General features: G+C 41.7%; 1 protein-coding gene across 3 annotated transcripts in view; it reads right to left on the reverse strand.

Moving 5' to 3' along the window:
• Nucleotides 1-12,971: 12,971 nt before the first annotated feature.
• Nucleotides 12,972-21,596, reverse strand: part of CTDP1 (CTD phosphatase subunit 1) — an 85,433-nt gene continuing 76,808 nt past the window's right edge. For 2 of the 3 annotated variants that reach the window (XM_010708280.3, XM_010708279.3), the window contains one exon: nt 12,972-13,998. In XM_010708280.3, the coding sequence (XP_010706582.1) occupies nt 13,860-13,998 (139 nt within the window). In that variant the 3' untranslated portion in view covers nt 12,972-13,859. Of the gene's footprint in view, nt 13,999-16,663; nt 16,789-21,596 lie in introns of all 3 variants that reach the window. The other variant, XR_002112882.2, reaches the window with a different exon arrangement.

Here is a 21,596-nt window from a genome sequence, read left to right on the forward strand (position 1 = left end):
TCCCCGGAAGGCGTTTCAGAAGAATCAGAGGTAGTGCTGGGAAAACGCAAGACCTACCCCAAGAAGAGCCTGCAACAGCTCGGTAGTCCCGTTGAGCTTCCCCAGGAAGTCCTCGTAGAATTTCATCTGGACACGCTTCCCTTTGATCAGCAGCATGCCAACATCCCACCAAACGAAGGCAACGTTCTGCCTCTTCCCTATGCAGGCGCTGAACTGGCAGACGGTCCTAAGCTCTCACCCCGTGAGACTAACTCACCCTGTGCTCGCCCCGTGCTCGTCACTATGGCAGGGGGGTTAGTGATTTGTGCCGGAGCTGAAAGATGGACCCTGTGGTGCAGAGCCATGTTGAAGGAGTCCTTGTAGAGGTGTAGTATTTGGGAAGCCCGTGCAGACTCTGTTCAGGAAGGGAGAGACTGCGTGTACAGCTGGGAAAGGTAGTGACTGTGAGCATTAGCAGTGACAAAATATTATGGATTTACACAACATTCTCCCCTGCACTACTTGGGAAGAGAACGTAAAGAAGGATTGATTGTAGAAAGATGTTTTCAGTTTGCTTTCCGTTGACACTGCTCCAATCTGCTATCAATATGCAATAAAACATATTAATCTCACTGCTGTGGGTCTGTTTTTCCCATGATTGTAACTGATGAGCGACACCATATCAGTTTAAACCTTAGGTCCATTTTTCATTGTATTTTCTCCCCGTCCTCCTTTGAAAATGCAGAATGAGAAGAGCAGAGTGGAGTCCAGCTTCCCACCCATATGAAACCACCAGAAGTACCCCTCAGTAACAAGACTGCTCCATATGTTTTGGTACTAGAGTGGGAAATGATACCATGACTGTCTTGCTTTCTCCCTTCCTCCTCTGCTTTGAGAGGGAACAACTTGGTGCAATCAGAGCAGTGCACTGTCCTACACAAACGCAAGCACCTGCTGCACAGAGGGCATGGGGCTGCAACCCCAGGTCACCAATGTGGTTCTGGCACAGTTCATGCCAGCTGCCACTGGACAATCATGGCACAAGCGCTGCCCACTTGCTTTGCTGTAATTAGTGAGATGGCAGTCCTGGGCTTGGCAGGAATTAAGAAGTGTAGAAGATTTGACAGGTATTATTTACAGGCCTGAGTAACTCACGCTGTAACCCTACCATGCAAATGTGCTGATTCAGGGTCCATTGAAGTATCTCTCAGCAGTAACAGTAGTAACAGGGTGGCACCAGTGGGATGGTCCTGCAGGACCTGCCTCTGAGCCCTAGGGGCTTGCAAACAGCCCCACCAGTTGCTGCTTTACTAAAACATCTCCTAGGTCCAAGACACTCGGTGTTGATTATCAGCAAAAGAAAAAACAACTTTTTGTCTGCCCAAGTGTCCGATCTTCCTCCCGTCATGAACTTTGCTGCTTGTATTACAGGTGCTTGTATTACAGGTGCCTCTTGCCTTGAGGGACTTCATACAGCCCTCTGTGCAGGTTGGAAAAGTGATTGTGCTTTGTGCAGGAGGCAGCAAAGTCGGTGCTGTGAGGGGCAGTGCTGCAGCACAGGAGCCTTGGACCAGATCCTAGTGGTAGGGGCTGCTCCTTTTCACTCTGAGAGGGGTTCTTGCATGATGCTGGTCTCACAACCATGATCTGGTATCACAATCCTGAAGAGGCCATTGCAGTCCCCCCATGGTGCTGAGCCTCGCTCTCCCTGCAGTTTAGTTTCTCCTCTGTGAGCAACAGCAACTCCCTCCCCAGCAGTGAGCCTGTTCAGGGCTCCTCTGGCACTCGATGCCCCACGAAGAGTGGCGGAAGGAAGGAGTGTGAAGCTGGCAAGGGGATACTCACATCCAGCGATTTGCCTGCAGTGGGCTTGAGATCCTGCCTGGGCTCACAGCCCTTGCTGCATTGTGATTTTTTAGTTAAATAAGTGGCTAGAGGAAATGGAATAAAATCTAAATCAATTATGCTGTTCAAAGTCAGTCACTAAATTAATCCAATTACACTGCAGCAATCTTTGCTTAATGCCTAGAAGCTAAGAAAAGATTGTTAAAGCAGTGGTTTGGGAAATTAGTTCATCGCAACAGTAATCAACAATGGAAGATGCTGGGGAGGGAGTAAGGGGGAGGAAAAAGATGCTTTATTATTCATCCTTCAAGTGAAGTATATTTGTCGGCTATTAAAGGATGGAGCACCTGAGCTAACCAAACACAGTGCTGTCTGCAGGTCTCGATAAAGAAGAACTCAAAACTCACTGATTGTTCTTTACTTAGGAAACCTTACAGCACTATTATTATGGAATCCCAGCTCTCAATAACCACTCCGCATTTGTCTTTTCACCCACACAATCTCTCTGCCTCTGTCAAGTAGGTTGCCAAAAACCTATTTTTATGTTTTCAAAATAAGACTTCAAATCAACTTGGCAACACAGCTCATCTTCAGGATGCTGGTATTTTTAATACAAGTGGACATGTCGTAGTTCCAGGTTGGGACTTGACACGCTCAAGGAGTTGCAGGTGTAAACAGGAATATACTCTTCCTTTAATTAGTCAGCTCGTCTGCACAACAGCTAAAGAGCTGAACTTGGAACTTCTGAAAGCATATTGAATCACGTAAAATGGGACATGGAAAATGTTTTAAAACATTAGGTCCACAGTGCCTGAGTAAAGGATAGCAAATAGCGAGTGTGTACTTGGCTCATTGCCCATGACAAGCTTTGCTCTGAGCCTGTTTCTCCAGTGGTCTTCACAGAGGCAAAGCTTGACTTAAATCATGAAGGACACATAAATTTTGTGAGTAACTCATATTCATGCCTTATGTATTGTCATCATCAGTACTTGGCATGGCTTGCATGCCTCTAAACCCGAGTAGCTCTGAATTTTAGTCTAGTCATTCTATTTTGTTTGTTTGCTTGCTTTGTTTTATTGGTTTTCTTTTTTCTTTTTCTTTTTTTTTAATTTTTGATTTATAAAGCTGCTGGAAAACTGGTACATCCACCAGTGCCTGGTCTCACATATCAGAACATAAAGAATATATTTATAAGATCCTCTGCTCTGAAAAGGCTTGGATATATTTTCTGAAGCAGGGTGCTTACTCGCTAGCACTGGAAGAACCGTTCCCAACACTGCATCCCACATGCTGCTCAGATGTTTTTCCTATGAGCTGTGCTGAGATTTCACAAAAGACTTGAAGGAGTCTCATTTAAATCCAGCTGAGAAATCCCACATTGTTTACACCTTTTTGCCTAAATGCCTGGACTACAGCTGTAGTTTCTTACATTTGAAATTGCAAGTAAAAGCTCACGAAGCCGTGAACTAAGCTTTAAAAATCATGAGGTATACTTGTTCTGCTGTGCAGCCAAGACATAGTTTCTGTTTCACAACTTGAAGGAGAACAGAAAAAGTTACCATTTTCCTGAAGTGTAAATTGAAATCCTTATAGATACTGGATTGCAGGAACTACAGTTGTAGATGGAAAAAAGAGGTGGATTGCAGGAACTACAGTTGTAGATGGAAAAAAGAGGTGGTAACAGCAGGGGTTGCAGGAAAACCATGTTGCAAGTTGTGCAGCCATATTCACAGATACAAATATACTAAATTATGTTGATTAATTAAATACCTTCAAACAAAACCTAGCAAACATCAAAACACAGGAGCTAAAAGCATTAAATCATTAATTTCATATCAGAAGTTTGAGCAATGAAGGCATTTTCTCCTTTGTGTTCTCATGGTCTCAGAAAACCGCACGCTTCCACAGTGATTCCATAGAGGATCAGGAATGAGCTCCAAGCTCACGTTGCTTCTCCAGAAAGCTGCACAGAGCAGCTCCCAGTGTGTCAGCCAGCCTTCCCTGCTGCCAGCCCAGGGCTCATGGCAAGTAGCCTGGACCAGAGCTGTGTTTAGAAACCCACAGCATCGTGCAGCACCTGGGATACGCAACATACAGCAAGCAGTGGGGGGGAACCTTCAAAACCAACCCATTTTATAGACCTGATAGCAAGACCTGGATTTCAGAGGAGGGCATTCAGAGAGCAGCCTGCAGCTCATACTGATGGTGCAGACTCGTTTCACTCAAATCCCCTACAGGGATCTGAGCACAGGGACTGTCAGTAGGTCCCTGCTCTGGAAGCACTCAGAGGCTGCTCCAGGTTAGGTGCTAGAGGTAAAAGAGCTGCTGCCCAGTCACAACTCAGACCTCTCCCACATGCTGTGTTACAGAAAAACAACATAGCCAGGGGTAGCTCTTTGAGCATCTTTAATCTTCAGTATTCACCTGCTGCACCATTGGGTTGTTCTCCAGCATCACTGCAGCCTGGACACAGGTACAAGTGACTTGGTGTGCCTCATCGGAGACCTAGCTTGGCTGAAAGAAGTATGTGGCTCTGAGACATGTGAAACCTATTAACACTGAGTAAGCAAAGAGCAGCTGAAGGCAGCAGGCAACACTGTAATGAGGAAAAATATGTAAGATGGAGAGAAAATGAGAATTAGTGACTTATTCTTCAGCACTTCCACTGCAGCCATTTCTGCCTTAGCCTCAAAGTTGTCAAACGCAGACAATTAAAAGTCATGTAAGGTCACATCTGAAATTAACTGCTGCTGTGCACCGGTTTGCACCCATTCACATGCAGAGTACACACATGAGCTGAGTTACCTCCTGTCATAGAGCAGATTAGTGGCCTCTGCTGGATGGCCTGTGCACAGGCTTTGGCTCAAGTAATTAAGGCAGTAGCAGATGCTAGGACAACACAAGCTCAGTGAACAGCAGTCACCTCCTTTGTGTGAATGTAATATCCAACCTTCAACCTCCCCTGACCTAACTCTTATCCTGCTGCTTGTTGACTGGAAAACCTCTGGGGGAACCAGAAGGGCACTGCTGCCTGCCGGGTCCCACAGTGGTCCCTGTGTGTGGCCCAATAGAACCTGCATTCAAGGACAGAAAGGAAGAAACAGAGAAATAAAATGAAGCATTTTTCATATGGTATTTGATGTTGAGAAAAATAAAGCTTTTACTGTGGATTGTAAGTGTAAGATCAAGAGACAATGCCAAATTTTTAAAACATTTATTTCACTCATGTACAGTCGAGCTCTCTGAGGATGAAACATATCCACTTTATTAAAACAGAGACCTTCCCAAGGGCCATTTTTATTGGCACAAACTGACACACATAATACTTTTGTCCTGAAAGGGTTATACATATCCGTAGCGGTAGATCTGAAAATATAAAAAGCTTTTATGACTTTTTGCTGTACTCCCTGCCAAAAAGTATTGGCACCTGGTCTGCAGGCAGTATGAGGAGGAGGAAGCTGCCTCCAGGCTGTGCTGCTGACAGTTGATAATAGCGACAGTAGGCTGTGCTTTGGTGAGAACAGCTTGCCTGTTGTGAAAGAGCAACAACATCCAGATCTGGCAGACAAGGCAGGCAGATGCTCTTGTGGACTCAGAGATGCTGGTCTTTAACAAAGGGGCAGGGAAGGGAACATAGCCAGAGGCAGGACTTCTTGCTCTTGAGAGCACAGACCTGTTGCAGTGATTCACATTTGTCAGGACTTTCTGTGGCAGGCATAGAAGGAGCAGAGGAGAGATGTCACATTGCTCAAGTCCTGCAGCAAACTCAATGAAGGACAGATATTTTGTCACAACATAACTTTGCAATACACTTGCTCTCTATCGTCTATGGTGAGAGTTTGGCTCTGGAGAAGAGCAGTGGGAAGGTGGGTAATTAGGCCGACCTGCAGCAGGGTGCATCAGGAAGAAAACTTCATTCATTTATTTTTTTCAGACTCCTCCTGATGAGACACACTGGCTCACAGAGGACAGCCCAATGGGAGAGGGCAGCTCATAACAAGCTGTGGATGCAGATGTCCATCCCACAGATGTGGCAGCAAAATGCAGTCACACGAACACAGGTTAACTAACATCTGCTTCACCTTTAAAGCACCTCCAAACCTGTCCAATGGCCAAATTGTTCCATCTTCTTCTTGGGATGGAGATACTCAGAATATGCCTGTGTCTACAGAATGAGGTTCCTTATCTTTTTAGGGAACAGAATTAGGAAAGAGAGTGGAAAGAATAAAGAATTCATTACAGGGAAATCATCTTCTGCCAAGAAAGCTCTTTCTCATGGAAATCAGTCACCACCCATCAGTGTGGCAGCATAGGCTCCTCGGGCCTGAAAACTACGAAGTGATAGAACTGATGGGTTTAATAAGTGCTGGGGCATTTCAGCAATATAGGATAATGCAATCACATCAGAACTATCCTCTGTTGCACAAGCACTGTATGTCAAAATCAGCCTTCATCTTGACAAGTAAATGGTTTTAATGCTCAGGGTATATAAACAACCCCATCACTGGGCCTGGGATCAGATCACAGGTCATCTCTGCTTCAGTAAAGACAGAAAGTACCACAAACTGCAAAAGGGATAATTAAAAAAAGGGCTGTACTGGAAGCAGTGTTTATGCAAAGTAGGGCCATGGCTTTTAGCTCATTTCTGCTCCTTCATAGCTGTAGCAATTCTGAACTCCAAGTGCTTGGCAAACTTCTCAAACCTTGTTCTCATACAGAGATCTCAATTGGCCCAAAAAACTCACCACATATGTATTAAAATCCACATAATATTTTCTCTTTGGTAGAAATTTGCTGGGGAAGATCAGTCACAAGTCACATCGTGTAACTCATCTGTGACTCAACATAGTAAAGGAGATCAGTCTAAGAGCCTGAACAGAACTAACCCAAGGTAAACATTCGTCTCGTAAAGAAGAACTGGAAGGCAAAGTGGAAGGAAAAAATGTTAGATCTAAAATGCAGAGAAAACTCTTATTCCCAACCAGACACCGTAGCTTCAGAAATGGCAATCTCACTGGGTAGAGAGGAGATATTAACAACTGAGACATTAGGATGTTAGGATGGAGTCCTAAAAGAAGACAGAGTAATGCAATTTACTGAGAAGTAAAAAAAAAATTATGTTTCTTAATATGAAACAGGTTCTGTGTTACATACCATAAAGCACTTACCTTAATGCTTAGGGGGGGTGGAGATTTCTCCAGTACAGTTCTGGGCTGGGAAGACAATGGGCTTCTAGCAAGCATTTATACAAACCTTCTGCTGAGAGAAACCCCAGGGTGAGGGCTACACCTGTGATGTTTGCAATAGAAATCCTGCTCTCTTTGTGCTCATTCTTTTTTCCTTGCACACCGTCTCATGGATCATGAAAAAAATCTTACTGTGAAGGGGGCCTGAGCAGTGGAACAGGCTGCACACAGGCTGTGGAGTCTTCATCACTAGAGAGATCCAAAATCTGCCTGGATATGAGCCTGGGCAACAGGTTGGAGTAGGCAAAGCTCAGAGGTCCCTTCCCAACTCAGCCATTCTGTGATTCTGTTAATTTCTCCATTTATGCGCATATATTGATGACAACAGATTCAGAGTTTGTCCTTTGAGGAGAAAGATTACTGGGGGACGTGTGATCCCATTGAGATTCATGAAGGCAGCTGGCCTAGCTCTTGGAAAGAATGACCACACAGCTACTGGGAATAAGCCTGCTGGAGGATGGAAGCCCAGAGCAGAAGTAAAGTGAGTTGAGTTTCTCCATTTAAGATTAAGAGCTGTATGACAGTGAAGAATAAAGATATTCCCCTCTCCACGAGAGCATTCACATCTAGCCTAAAGAAGGATAGGACAGGACAGGACAGGACAGGACAGGACAGGACAGGATAGGATAGGATAGGATAGGATAGGATAGGACAGGACATAATGGAATGAAATAGAATAGAATAGAATAGAATGGAATGGAATGGAATGGAATGGAATAGAATAGAGTAGAATAGAATAGAATAGAATAGAATAGAATAGAATAGAATAGAATAGAATAGAATAGAATAGTTCCACTGGAAGGAAGCTGCAAAGATCCAACTACTGGAGCCCAACTGCTGACCACTTCAGAGATAACCAAAAGTTAAAGCACATTCATGAGTGCACTGTCCAAATGTCTCTTGAACATGATACACATGGGAAATCAACCAGCCCTCTAGGAAGCCTATTCCAGTGTCTGATCATACTCATGGTACAGAAATGTTTCCCAGTGCCCAGCCTGATCCTCCCCTGGTGTAGCCATGTGCTATTCCCATCTTGCCATTGGTGACCAGGAGCAGAGCCTGGCATTTCCCTCTGCTTTCCCTCCTCAGGAATCTGTAGAAGCAATAGTTTCCCTTATTTGTACTGTTGTTACTATTGTTCATACATATGAAATAAAGATGGTGTAAGAGTCAATTAAAACAACTGTAGGTGCTACCTGCCCACCTGGAAGAAACAGAGACTTACCTAGATTGGCTTTGTGAAATCTCAAGCATTTCAGAAGTGAATGTGTGTGCAACGGGTGGAGCAATGAGGTCTCCATCCTTCTGTTGCTCCTGAGCAGGAGCACCATTCCTGCATGGTCATGCCATGCCTAAGAAATATGTTGTCACCTACTGGGCTCATTCTTGGGGAACGCAAGGCGGGGCCAGGAGCTGGGAGAGCAGCAGTACACCAGGATGAGGAGGATACTGTTCCTGGAGCTGTGCTTGTTTAGAAAACCTTGACATATAGGTCTATTTCTGATGTTTCAATGAGGAGAACAGATAGGTGATGTGACTACAAGAAGAGGTGCTGTATATGGTACTGAGTCTGCTACGTGTTCTTTTAGTGTGCTTTAGATGAGGAGATGAAAGGCTGGTATAATCAAAACAATAGGGTAAATTAATAATATATGAGCAAGAAGAAAGATCACATTAGAAAGTGTGCAAAATGAAAACAAATAGCCAGCTCAGGCTCAGTACAAGCACAAAATAACAGCAGAAAGTGGTATTGGATAGGAAAAACAAATATTGAAGCTTGCATGCAGGTAGTGGGGGCTGGGATTTAATGGATATGGACAGTGATGGGAGAATGTCACTTAAGTGACAGAGTTGGGCACACGATGGCAAGCACTCACTGAAGGCAACAAATGGAAGAGATAAGCCAAGACAAGACATGGAGTAGCCTAGAAGGCACAGATAAACTGGAATTGGACAAGGAGAGGAAAGAGGACTTGGGAGTCAACTGAGAAGAGAAGCAAAATAAATAATGCACTGCTCTCCCTGTCTTTTTTAGCTTTCACATCATGTAAACATACCTTTGTATGCTAATAATTTGATTGACAGGCTTACCTGCCAGGGAAAATTTCTACTAAAAAAACCCTGTTTTTAAGAACTTCTATCTGCACTTTTGCTTTTTAGTTAAAAATGGTTCACAGACGTTTTTATTCTGGTTAAATCTGATTTAGTAATTTATAGGAGAATTCTCGGGCTGAATTTTCAGCTGCATGAAAAGATCCACTTTCTTAACAGGACCACTATGTAATCACTCTCTGACCTGTCATCTACTGCAGCGTTCACTGTAGTAAAATTAGGCAGAGCTGAGAAAATCTTTAGGTACAGCTCCAAGTTTGTGTGTATGGATTTTCACATTCGTAAGACAGTCACCTCTTTTACAAGCGCTAGTGCCAAGAAGGAAACATGAGACTTCCCACCCTCTGCAGAGCATGTTACTATTTTGCACTGAGAAGACTGTAGGGGCCCACTCCACATATGCACAAAACCCAACGATGGAGGTATTTGCGTGCTTAGAGTTTTTCACATCTCAGGGCTAAGTGACACCGTTCCCTCACCTTCCCCTTCATGAGCACACACACACAGAGAAAAGCTTGGCCACTACCCAGTGCTTTTTGCTTTTATGACAGGTCCACTACACACCCCCACACAGAGCCGTGATGTCTTTCCAATCTCCTAAGAAGTGCTTAGGGCAAATAGAGAAAGAAAACTGTTGGTCTTTAAGTTGAAATGACTGCTCTTCCCTGTTCTTAAACAACTGTTAGACCTTAAGGGTTATGCTTTGTAGTCAGCAGTAATGCATTCACAGAACTGACTGAAGTGAGGTGCACTGTGTGCCTCTTCAGTGCTCCCTTCTGTACCTGATGCCCCTTCAGAAAGCAACACAGCAGTAAGTGCCACAGCCTGACCAGGAGTCCAGGTTTTGAGTCTGCCCTGAGAGCTGTTCCTGTGGGTCTGAGTTTTGGGTCTGCTCTGAGAGCCCTTCCTGACAGCAGGTCCTTGCTGGAGCATCGATGTGTACGGTAGTAAGAAGTCAGGAGATGTGGGTCATTTAGTGAAAAGTTAAAAGGTGTTTTGCAAAGCACATTTTGTGGTGTTTCCTAGGATACTCCTGCACCCCAAAGAAATGGAGGTGAGCAACAATTTCATAAACCAGTCTTGTTCAACATCTTCATCAATGACCTTGATGAGGGGATAGTGGCCACCCTCAGCAAGTTTGCTGATGATACGAAGTTGGGAGGATTGGCTGACAACTGAAGGCTGTGCTGCCATTCAGCGAGACCTGGACAGGCTGGAGAGCTGGGCAGTAAGAAACCGGATGAGGTTCAACAAAAGCAAGTGTAGGGTCTTACACCTAGGGAGGAATAATTGCATGCACCAATACAGGCTGGGGGATGAGCTGCTGGAGAGGAGCTCTGCAGAAGGGACCTGGGCGTCCTGGTGGACGACAGGTTGGCCATGAGCCAGCAGTGTGCCCTCCTGGCCAAAAAGGCCAATGGCATTCTGGAGTGCATTAAGAAGAGCGTGTCCAGCAGGTCGAGGGAGGTGATCCTCCCCCTCTACTCTGCCCTGGTAAGGCCTCATCTGGAGTACTGTGTCCAGTTCTGGGCTCCCCAGTACAAAAAAGACAGGGATCTCTTGGAAAGAGTCCAGCGGAGGGCCACAAAGATGGTGAAGGGCCTGGAGCATCTGCCCTATGAAGAAAGGCTAAGTGAACTGGGTCTGTTTAGCCTTGAGAAAAGACGACTGAGAGGGAACCTGATCCAGGTTTATAAATATCTGAGGTGTGGCGGCCATAGTAGTGAGGCCAGTCTCTTTTCAGTGGTACGTGGAGACAGGACGAGGGGAAACGGACATCAGCTGCAGCATAGGAAGTTTCGCACGAATGTGCGTAAGAACTTCTTCACGGTGAGGTGACGGAGCACTGGAACAGGCTGCCCAGGGAGGTTGTGGAGTCTCCTTCTCTGGAGATATTCAAGTCTCGCCTGGACGCCTACCTGTGCGACCTGGTGTAGGGAACCTGCTTTGGCAGGGGGTTGGTCTCGATGATCTCTAGAGGTCCCTTCCAACCCCTACAATTCTGTGATTCTGTGATTCTGTGAAACCAAGACTTCTTGCTGTGAGGTTAGCCACAGCATTCAACTTACATCTACTCAATTTTCGGTTTCCATTTCTCTCCTCTACCTGTGCAGAGATAGGGTCTAGTGACTGGTGTACCAGACATCCAAATGAGCACAATTCTACTTTCAAACAAAAAGCAGGCTGAACACCTTTTGCAGTGCCTCCCACAAGTCCCCACACAAGGTCCCCCAACACCCTGAGTATCAGAAAACATGGGTTTTTAGAGCTACGTGAATAATTAATGTCAAATTGTCTGTGACGTACGTGGCAGGAACTGCCTGGCTGCAATCCCAGCAGCATGTTATCTGCTCTCTGAGGCCAGTGCGTGCAGTGCTCACTGCAGGCTTTTGCTAAGCCCAAGCAGCAGAGGGGTCTTTTTGGGTAGCAGACCCCTGGATGGATGCTCAAAGTTTGGAGGAGAGCCCTCATGCGGTGTTTACACACAAGGCCACATGATACTGGATTTAGCAGAGGGCTGATTGCTTTCAGGACTCTTGCCCAGACACATCTGATATGAGTTAAATCAAAAGTGGAAGGCACTAAATAAAGCCAGGAACAGGATATAGCCTTTCACACCAAAAAGCTTTTCAAACTTTGCGTGTATGGAATCACTCCACTCAGTACTAAGAGACAGCTGTCTCTGAAAGGAACATCCAGCAAGCAGCTTAAGCCAATACAGAACATTGTTCAAGCCATAACAATCTACCCATTTTTGTTTGCTGGCTATTTACAGTCAGAGTTGTGTGACTGACAGAGATCATCAGCCAGAATAATTCCCTGCTGAAATTCATACTGGGAAATCATTTGCAGCATCACACAGACCTGAAAAACTGGCATTATTTCATATTATTTCAACTGTACTTAACTTGAGAAAATACTGAAAGGACCCACAAACACTGACATTTTACTGCTTCATTGCAAGGATACTCATCCTCTACTACATGAGGAGGTTGCACTGTATTTTGACTTCCCTTGTTGCAGACTTTTCTTTGGTGTTTTTTAAAATTTATTTTGTTATGCAGTTCAGTCTCTTGGACAAGTGCTGCTTGTTTTCACAGACAGCTCTAGAAAGCAGATCACTGCAGAATTCAGTTATGTGGAATCTGTATAAATGTCCTGTAAGGTCAATATTTTTTCTTACAGAGAACATTATCTCACAGATGATGGCATTGCATTCTGAATGGAAAAGCAGTAATAACCGGAGATGATTCTCCTGTTTTCTCACTCTTCCTTTTACTGCCACTATGAAGCTTTAAAAACTAGCCTGTTCTTTGTATAGTACCTGAATAGTAAAATATTCTCCTAATTTTACTGTTAGGTGGCAAACCTAAATATTCCTGCACTAGAAAGTAATTTTAACCACAACATCTGAATTAATGTGTTTCTTTCATTAATGTGTTTTAGAAGAATCTCAGTCTCCAGTTGCTAGCAACTGAGAATAAATCTTAGTTCTAGCCTCAGAAATTCAATACTGCAGCAGTAACTCTTACAGTATCTTCATAGGTCAGTTAAAGAGAGAAGAGAAAATGTCAGAATGAAACAGTTCACACACTTCACAGTTCAGTGTTTCTCTTCTCTTGCACAGTTAACTGCCTGAATCTCTAACTTCGCAGTTGTTTTCAAAGCTTTTTCATTGTTTTCATGCAGAGAAAAGGAAAAACAAGATGGAAAGATGCCATATGTTTGACAGAAGGAAACAAACAGTTGTTGCAGACTTCCATGATACAGCAAAGGGAAACAAAATCTACAAAATGAATTTTTATTAAATGAAAGAAAATCTGTTTTGTGGGTCAAATATGAAATAGAATATACAAAAACTTTACATCAGATCTCTTTTCAAGGAAATTAAATCCTATCTAGACTGAAGTAGCACTCGTTCTTTCCAAGAACAACACAAATGGATGAATATGCTTCTTATGGCAGTACAGGATCACACAGTATGCTGTGCTAAATTTCTGGTTACAGAGAAGAAAAGTTAAAAATCTAAACGGTGTCCCTAACGAATCCAACTACTCCACAAAGCAACTTAAAAACATGACTTTTGATCATCATCTCAGAAGCAAATGACAAGTGAGTCAATTGCAGAGTTCACAAAGCTTGCATATGATGTTCTCAGTTTCTATACAAATATAGACTGTTTTTTTAATTTTAAAAATCCTTTTATATTTGATAGCATTTATTTGTGGAAAAGGATGATCAGTTCATCAGGTTCCTGCTGTACTACTCAAGCAATTCCATTTAGTTTACCTCATCCTGTTTTTTTAAGATTGTTACCAATAAACCACAGACTGCAATATGTTGAAAAGTTGCTGTATGCTGAAACACAAATCTTTGTATTACCGTCCTGTATCTGAAGGTTCTGCAGAGCTCATAACATGTCTTTGGCATAGCACACCAAGTCCCATTTAATTACTTTTTTTTGTTTAAAAAAGTATATTTTCCTTTAGTAAAACACCTTAAAAACATCTATTTCTGATTTTGTAAAATAATGTGTCACCTCTTGTGTTGCTTTGCAAAATATACACACACATTTTGGAAAAACATTGAGCACTGACATAAGGGACTCATCTGAAGTCTGATCTGCTTATGAGAAGTAAAATATAATTAGAAATTCCATCTTCTGCATGAATGTCACATGAAGTCATTCAGTTCAGCTTCAAGTGCTGCTGCCATTTCATCTGCTTCAGAACTGCTTCCTTCCTCATCTTCATTGCTAGAGTCTTTACTGGATTCACTGGCAGCGTCTTCATCCAGTTTGCGCTTATGGCCCCTGGGAGGACACAGAGACAAAGTTTGTGAATCAAGAATCAAGGTATACGACTGCTTAGTAACACAGACCACTATTCTTTGTCAAAGAGAAAAAAACTAGGCCTAAGGATTCGTATTTTTTCAGCTCTAGACAAAAAAGAAAAGCACTTACTTTCAGATGGACTAACTACTACCCACCATTGATTTTTAATTGTTGTTTCTTTTCAGCTGTTCAAGTGCTGTTAATTTCATTCCTCCCATTCCTCTGAACAAGGAATGAAAACAAAGTTTAAAGCAGTTTGGAAAAAAAAAATTAATTTAACTTCTTCTCACGTAACAAAAGAAAATGCAAGTCTGCCATGAGAATGAGAAATTACCAGAATTCACTATATTTTACCATATGATTATGAAATATCTAAGTACCTCCTAGTTGTAAAAATTAAACCTTAATTGCTCAACCACTCCCACTGCATAGCTGCTCAACTTGTGTGCTTCATTCTTCCCTGCTACGTCTCTTTGAAGTAGCACTGCTGGTCTGAACAACACATTTCTTCATGCCTCCAGAGAATGAGCCACGTTAAACAGGAAGCTGATGTGCACCATACTCTGCCAGAAGAATCACATTCCTGGTTGTGAAAGATCTCCAAGGAAAATCTAACACTTCAACTGGGACAAAGCCATAAGCAGAAGAATTTGGATTTGTGGAACCCTAAAATCTCTTTTCTTTGCCAAAACAGAATTTTAGATCAGACATACACTTCTGGCAAAAATAAAGTTGAAATCTTGTACAGAATTCAAAATGAGCTGTAGAAATACCTCCAAAAATTACTCCTTGATCATTTGATCAAATTTCAGAGAAATATGCTCAAAGTGGGTCTCTCTAAAGTGTCCTTTTCAATGTTAGGTAAGATTTCATTAAGAGGAGAATGCATCCACTTGCAAGAATGAAAAATTAACGAAGTATCTTCAGCAAAAAAGAGTAATGATTTAGCAAGGGCCACTTTACTTCTAAGAGTACAAGTACCACATAGCAAGAAAGACCTCTGATAAATACTGACTTGAAATACATATACCCAAAATAAATAGATAAAAAGATTAAAGTCAAACTCATGAGCTTCTGAGCAAAATTGAAATACAAAGCAATTTCTATGCACCCGAAGAGATTCTTATTGTCATTCTTCCAGAGCCACTAATTCTCAGAAGACCAGGCATAAATCAAATTTTATTGCTACTTGTTGGCTGGCTCAGTGACATCTGACCTTCCTCATTTCAACTGACGAATCTGGGTGTGATGGCAGGAGTGGGTCTGAATCAAAACGGTAGGAGAACAGCACTGTGTTGCTCTGTTCCATTATGGTTTCCACCGGGCCCAAAAGATACATTGCTGCTGCTTTGCTGGTTGCTTCCTCACAATGATGTTAGATTTATTTTTCCTTCTGTACAGGGTGGTAGGAGTAAGTTTGCAGATGACACAAAACTTGAGGAGCAGCTGAGATACCAAGAGTCACGATACCACCCAGAGGGACTCAGGCTGAAGAACTGGGCTGACACGAACCTCCTGGAGTTACAAGAAAAGGTGCAGAATCCTACGCCTGGGGAGGAACAGCCCCAGGCATCAGGACGTGCTGCGGGAGGGGCAGCTGGAAAGCAGTTTGGCAGGAAAGCAGCTGGGGGGGTCTCGTGGCACTGGCACAGACCACCGCCCTCCTTAGAGACTTTCAGAAGCTGTCTGGACATGATTCTGGGTAGCTTGCTGTAGATGGTCCTGCTTGGAGCATGGACTTCTAGAGAGCCCTTCCGACTTCATTCAATCTGTAATTCTGTGATTTTGTGACGAATAATCCTGTGAGGTGAGGCTGAAGCCCTGGTTTTTAATCTGGTGTCTAAATTCTTAAGGAAAAATGGGTTGAGGTGAAAGGACTTCCTGCATATTTTGCTATCTAAACTAAAATGTGCCAAGGGAGTTATAGGGCACTGAGTGCAGCTTAATACACAGGGAAAAGCAGCTCTCAGGCATATTAGTTATTTCTATGCATCCTACATTAGTGCCCTACATTAGTGCACAGCTCAGATGAAGAAGCAGCCAGAGTAAAAATGCCAGTTGGAAGAAATCTTATTTCCATTAGATGTTATGCAAACGTACGGAGTCTGTGTTTTACTTCTTTACTTCATGATTTCAGCCTTGAGAGATACCACACAGTTCAGTTTTAGTCATTAATTACACTACTAGCTGGAGAAAAGCTAATTGCTGAATAAAGAAAGCTGAGTCTTACTCAGCAAAATCAGAAAATATTACTGTTGAACAAGTAGTGAATTAGAAATATATGCTTGGTGCTAACCGAGCAATAAGATAAATAAAAACACAGGAGGAATCTATACAACAACGTTCACAGTAGAAAACAATCATGTTTATAACACTTCAGCTATGGAAAAACTGATTGAACCAACTTAAAAGTAGAATTCACAGTCTGACAGCACATACTGCAAGATTACTGGTAGCCAACCCGATACCAAAAGACCAAAATCCAGTAACTCATTGCTAGTTCATTATTCCTAGAAGTGAGGAACTATTTATTTACTCAGTAACCAAGTCAGAAGCCAGCAGGAAATGCAGCAACAACCTTTTCACTTAAATTTACTCCAGAGCAAATACATTTCAGTGAGGACAATCAACAAAACGTAGCTACCTGAAATGCTCAGTGTCACTTGTTAATTCAAGAACGGAGTACCCATCTACAAAAGTCTTTCCAGAGAACGTTAAGGGAAAGTCCTGTTGTGTTTCCATCTCTCACCCAGCTGTATTAAGCAGTACCTTTTGAAATAGAAAAAGCCAAATGCCATCTGTTTTGTCAGTTCTTGTTCTTTTGAAACAGAACAGCTCTATTCTGTTCTAGACTTCTTTGCTTAATTGAAGAAAAACATTAAAAAAAACAAAAAATACACAGGTACATGTTAATCCTCTGCTATAAAAAAGGAACAATCTGAATGCTGCTTTTATTAAGATATAAAAACCTTTTGCTCTTTGTGTACTGTAAATTGCATCCTTGTGCACCCAAAAGTATTTATATGCATATTTTATATGCGTATTTTGAAAACACGTGCAAAGCTAACTCAGGTAGAAATGTGGAAGAAGGACATCAATAAAATAATGCTGCATTTTTTACTTGGGAATTCAAAAAGAGTGATAACAGATTAATCGTTGCTGTCTTAAGAGAAAAGCAATATTTTCCCATATTTGTTAACAGAATAAAAATTTCAAATGTGTATTCAAATTTTATGCCCACTCCTTGGTATTTCTAGTTTCTGAGACATACTGCATAACAATCCTGAATGGAAAAGTTATGCACATAAAGAATCCATATGTAGGGAGAATGATTCAGCAATATGTTACAGGCTTCCATCAGCCTCATTTGCATTTTTAAAAGTAATTTTGCTTGCCTGATATTAAACAGCAAACAAAATAACTGAGTGTCATTAACTTCATCGACAAACAAACTTTCCAAAAGACTTAAAGCTTTAAATATCTGACAGCTCTGTGACAGATTTGTACCATTCATATTTCCAATGCATTACATATTTATCTGTTGTAATAACCAGTCCTAGGAACTCCATCAGCTTATGTTATCCTACACTACAGCTCTCCTTCTCGCAGTCAAGTTCATCTCAAAGTCTTTTAAGTCATTATTCTAAAGCCTCCTCACTTTTTAAACCATATCAAAAGAAGCTTTTTTTTTTTCATCTGAGACTTTTTATCTTTTTCATATCTGGGATGGGGAAATCATTTAAAAAAAAGAACTGTATTTGTAGAAAAGTATTTAAACGAATTATCAACATATTGAAATAAAATTTGAATGTAATTTGTGATGATATTAAAACAAAAAGCAATTGCAGTTGTTACCTACAGAAAAAAATCTACAGAATGCTAATGAGAAATGTACTTGGTGATATTCTAAGTGTAGAGACAGGAGCAGAAGACAAAACTAAGTTGAAATAGAGCATGGTACATGTATGTGAAAAATAAACCAGGAAAAACTCTTCAAAATAAACATTTGTTCACTCGATCTATGAAAATGATCACTAAAATACGATTGCAAAATACAACTACGGGTCAAACAAAAATTCCACTTTTATCATTTAATTATCAAATTTAGTTCTCTGAAAGAGCCATAGGGAACAAAGCAGTAAAAGAAATCTAGTATCAGTTGCTTCTTCCACTCTATGTCCGTTGTTTGTAATTTGTAGCTGAAAAGGAATAATGCTGGATTTTTTTCTTTATTAATGAAAAGCAGATTTTATCAGGTCTGTTTTGCATCGCAGTGGCATCCTTTTAAGAAATACAATGCAGTATGAAAATAGAAACGTCTAACAAGCAAAACAAATGGAAGAGTAATGTAACCCTGTAATTTTCAATAAAACCAAAGAGAATCTTTTTTCTGTACCTTGTTTCAAACAACTGTAAAAGAAATCATATCATGTAATCATAGAATGACTTGGGTTGGAAGGGACCAACCACAAATCTGCAGCTAGTATTTAAATAAATCATCACTTACACTCAAACTCCAAATGCCCACATCCTTCACTCCTACTTTGCTAAGCAGTAAACTTCTAAATCATTGAGCATGCAACTACAGCCCAGGCAGTATTGCTACAAGACTAACTACGCTGCCCAGGCATGCTTCTGAGATCCAGTGTGAAAGGTCTGTCCTGGTTTCTGTACACACATGGTTCACAGTGTTCTGCAAACTCCTGTAACACCAAGAAGGGTGATGCCAAGTTCTGAAAAGAGATGGGAGTCTGACTGCCTTTCATAGGACTTCCACTTGGGGAAATTTATTTAGATAACAGGTGTCATGAACTAGAACTCATCTCAGCAAAACTGCTCTTTAACCAATTTTGAGGATGCCAGTCCAGTGCGTGCCTAACAAGATGAAAGGATGCGAGAGCTGAGAACATGTTAACTGAAAATCAATGCTGTGGGCATTAATATATTACATAGGGCAGGTTGATTACACTTCCATTCAGATGTTCCAAGTTTTGCTTGAAATAGATATTTCTTGACATGAGATACATCATCTTTTATGCATGGTTGGTACAGTAGTAAGCAATTGCCTACAGCAGACCTATAAAACATAAGGCTCAGGTATACACCTGGGGCAATTTATCTCGTGCACTTGTGCAAGAAAACTGAACTGTCCTGGCACAGCAGGCTGCCAAGCACATGGCTGAGCACAGCGAGCAGCGTTAGCTCCATTTTCACAGACTGGAGTGTATGTTTGTACCTCACCCAAATGCTATCACAACAGAGACAACACTTAGCATCACAGGAAAAATGTTTCATGAACTCATCCAGCATTCTCTGCAGAACTACAGGATGAACCAGAAATCTAACAGAGAGAAAAAAGCATAGAATTCGTTTATCGCATAATGCCAGGATGCAAAAAGGAATCATGGAGTTGGATCTCACCGAACACTACTCTGTCAGTGCTATTCACAGTTAGAAGAAGCCCACCAATTCCCACCAACAGCTGGATGACTTTGAACTTACCAACAGTAAACTGTGATCTAATTCATTGCTATTGTAGCAATTCCAAAATAAAAAAAAACTATTCTGAAAACTTCTAAAACTGTTTTAACAGCTACCATGTACAGGAAATATCTCTCTGTAGAAGAAATCTCTGCACAGAAGAAAAATGTGAAAAAGACGAAGAAAACACTGTCTTCAAATGTACATGTACATGAAGTGATTGTTTATTCCTGCAGGCAATCCCTAAGAGGAATGACAACATTTTCCTCTGTGTCTGACATGTTAAGTTCTACTTAAAAAATAGAGATGGACAAACAGGAAATACAATGGCAGCTTACCTGCTTGACTGAGCTAAATTTTTGTTGCTTGCAATTGCTAAATTTAAGTTTGCATTCCTTCTCTCACTTACTTAGCTGCTTTTTAAATTAGATATTCATAAATTACTTTAACATGTATGTTACTATGCATATGTTATGGGCTAAAGTAGTTTACAGAGAATGCTAAGATGATTTTGTCAAAGTTTTTAACTCTAATTTTTACTATCACTCTGTCATTATTTTAAAGAAATTACTAAGTTTAAATTGCAAATAGCTAAAAATAGCATTCTTTTAGGATGTTCATTCAATAAATGATGACTCAAGGACATCAACTAAAGATAACAAAGCACACTACCACTCTGTATGGATAACAGAGCTATCTCAATGGGTGCACAGAAAAGACTTAAAAGCTCCTTTAAAATGTTGCACTCGGTCCAAGGAAGGAATAGGGAATAGGGAGGAATGTATGCATGCTCTCACCATGTAAGTATTCTGTTTCATGAAATGAAGATCGACAATACATGTACATGTATTGTGCTGTCCAGAAACTCAGATCCACTGTACTGTTCATTTGCAGCCTGCCCATGATTCTAGTAAAGATGTCAGAAGTAGAAAATGCTTCGTGTTTACATAGGTCACTCTGAAAGTAATGCCTCCTATCTACTTCCATGGAAACTACAACAGATACAAAGAGCACAATAACACTATTTGCGAGAACAATTTCTCAGCTACAAGACACTAGTTTTCCACAGTCACCACCATTAGTTATGCATTTTCGCCAGCCATAAACACAAGCCTGCATGCCATGCTTGTAAAATTCTGCACCAGCAGAGGTGACCCACTGTCACTGTTGCCTCTGTTGAAATGCAACACCCACTGCCTCACTGTGCTCACATGCATTGTTTGGTCTCCATAAATGTTCAATAAGCACACATGAATACCACTGGATGCCATTTTTTCTGCATGGAGGAATTTAATGACATACCTTTGTTTCATCTGCATTTCCACGTCAGAGGCCATTTTGTCAGAATGCCACTCTGCTGCCATCTGTCACATGACAAAAGCATGTAATGGAACACTGATGGGAAGCTCCAACTCTACTGCCATCATGGGCCAACATAATAAGAAGCATTACTTTCAGAGCAGCCCTTGTATTATCAATCCAGAGCAAGAAATTTCTGCTGAGCTTCGCCTTAGGAGTGCAGTGGTACCAGCCACAGGAATATGATTAGCAAGTCACATGGATATACAGATACATGCAAGAGGAATATGTGGAAAGTTATTTCTCTGCACTCCAAGCCCTACTAATTCTACTGAGAGAGCCTAGTGCTTCAAAAATAAGTTAACAAAAGTTAGGACTGTAACAAATTGTCCTCTTTCTAGTGCTCCCCTAAAACGAGACAATAGCACTGGAACAGAGTAGAAAAAGGTCTGGCATGCTAACCAAACAGGGCTTGACTGGAGAGGAGACCGGATATTTGCCTCTATGTGACTATGGGAATAAAGTGGCTTTGCAGACCCTCTCTAAATGGTGAGCAGTACATAGCTGAACTGTCTGAAGCAGGGGTTCAGTACTTTGTGCTACTGCTCATCTCTTCTAGTCACTCTACCTGCCCAGCAGTGGCAGAGGAGCTTGGGCCATGCAATAAGGTTTTGCAAGCAGTTCTGGTTCCTTCAGCTCAGTTTTTCCTCTCTTGGTTAACACCTGGAGCCCTAAAAATCTTCTTATCAGACTTTCAGATGTTATCATTTCAAGGCAAAGACACAGATGCCTGATGT

Source organism: Meleagris gallopavo, chromosome 3 (genome assembly GCF_000146605.3).
Source record: "Meleagris gallopavo isolate NT-WF06-2002-E0010 breed Aviagen turkey brand Nicholas breeding stock chromosome 3, Turkey_5.1, whole genome shotgun sequence".
NCBI classification, from domain to species: Eukaryota; Metazoa; Chordata; class Aves; order Galliformes; family Phasianidae; genus Meleagris; species Meleagris gallopavo.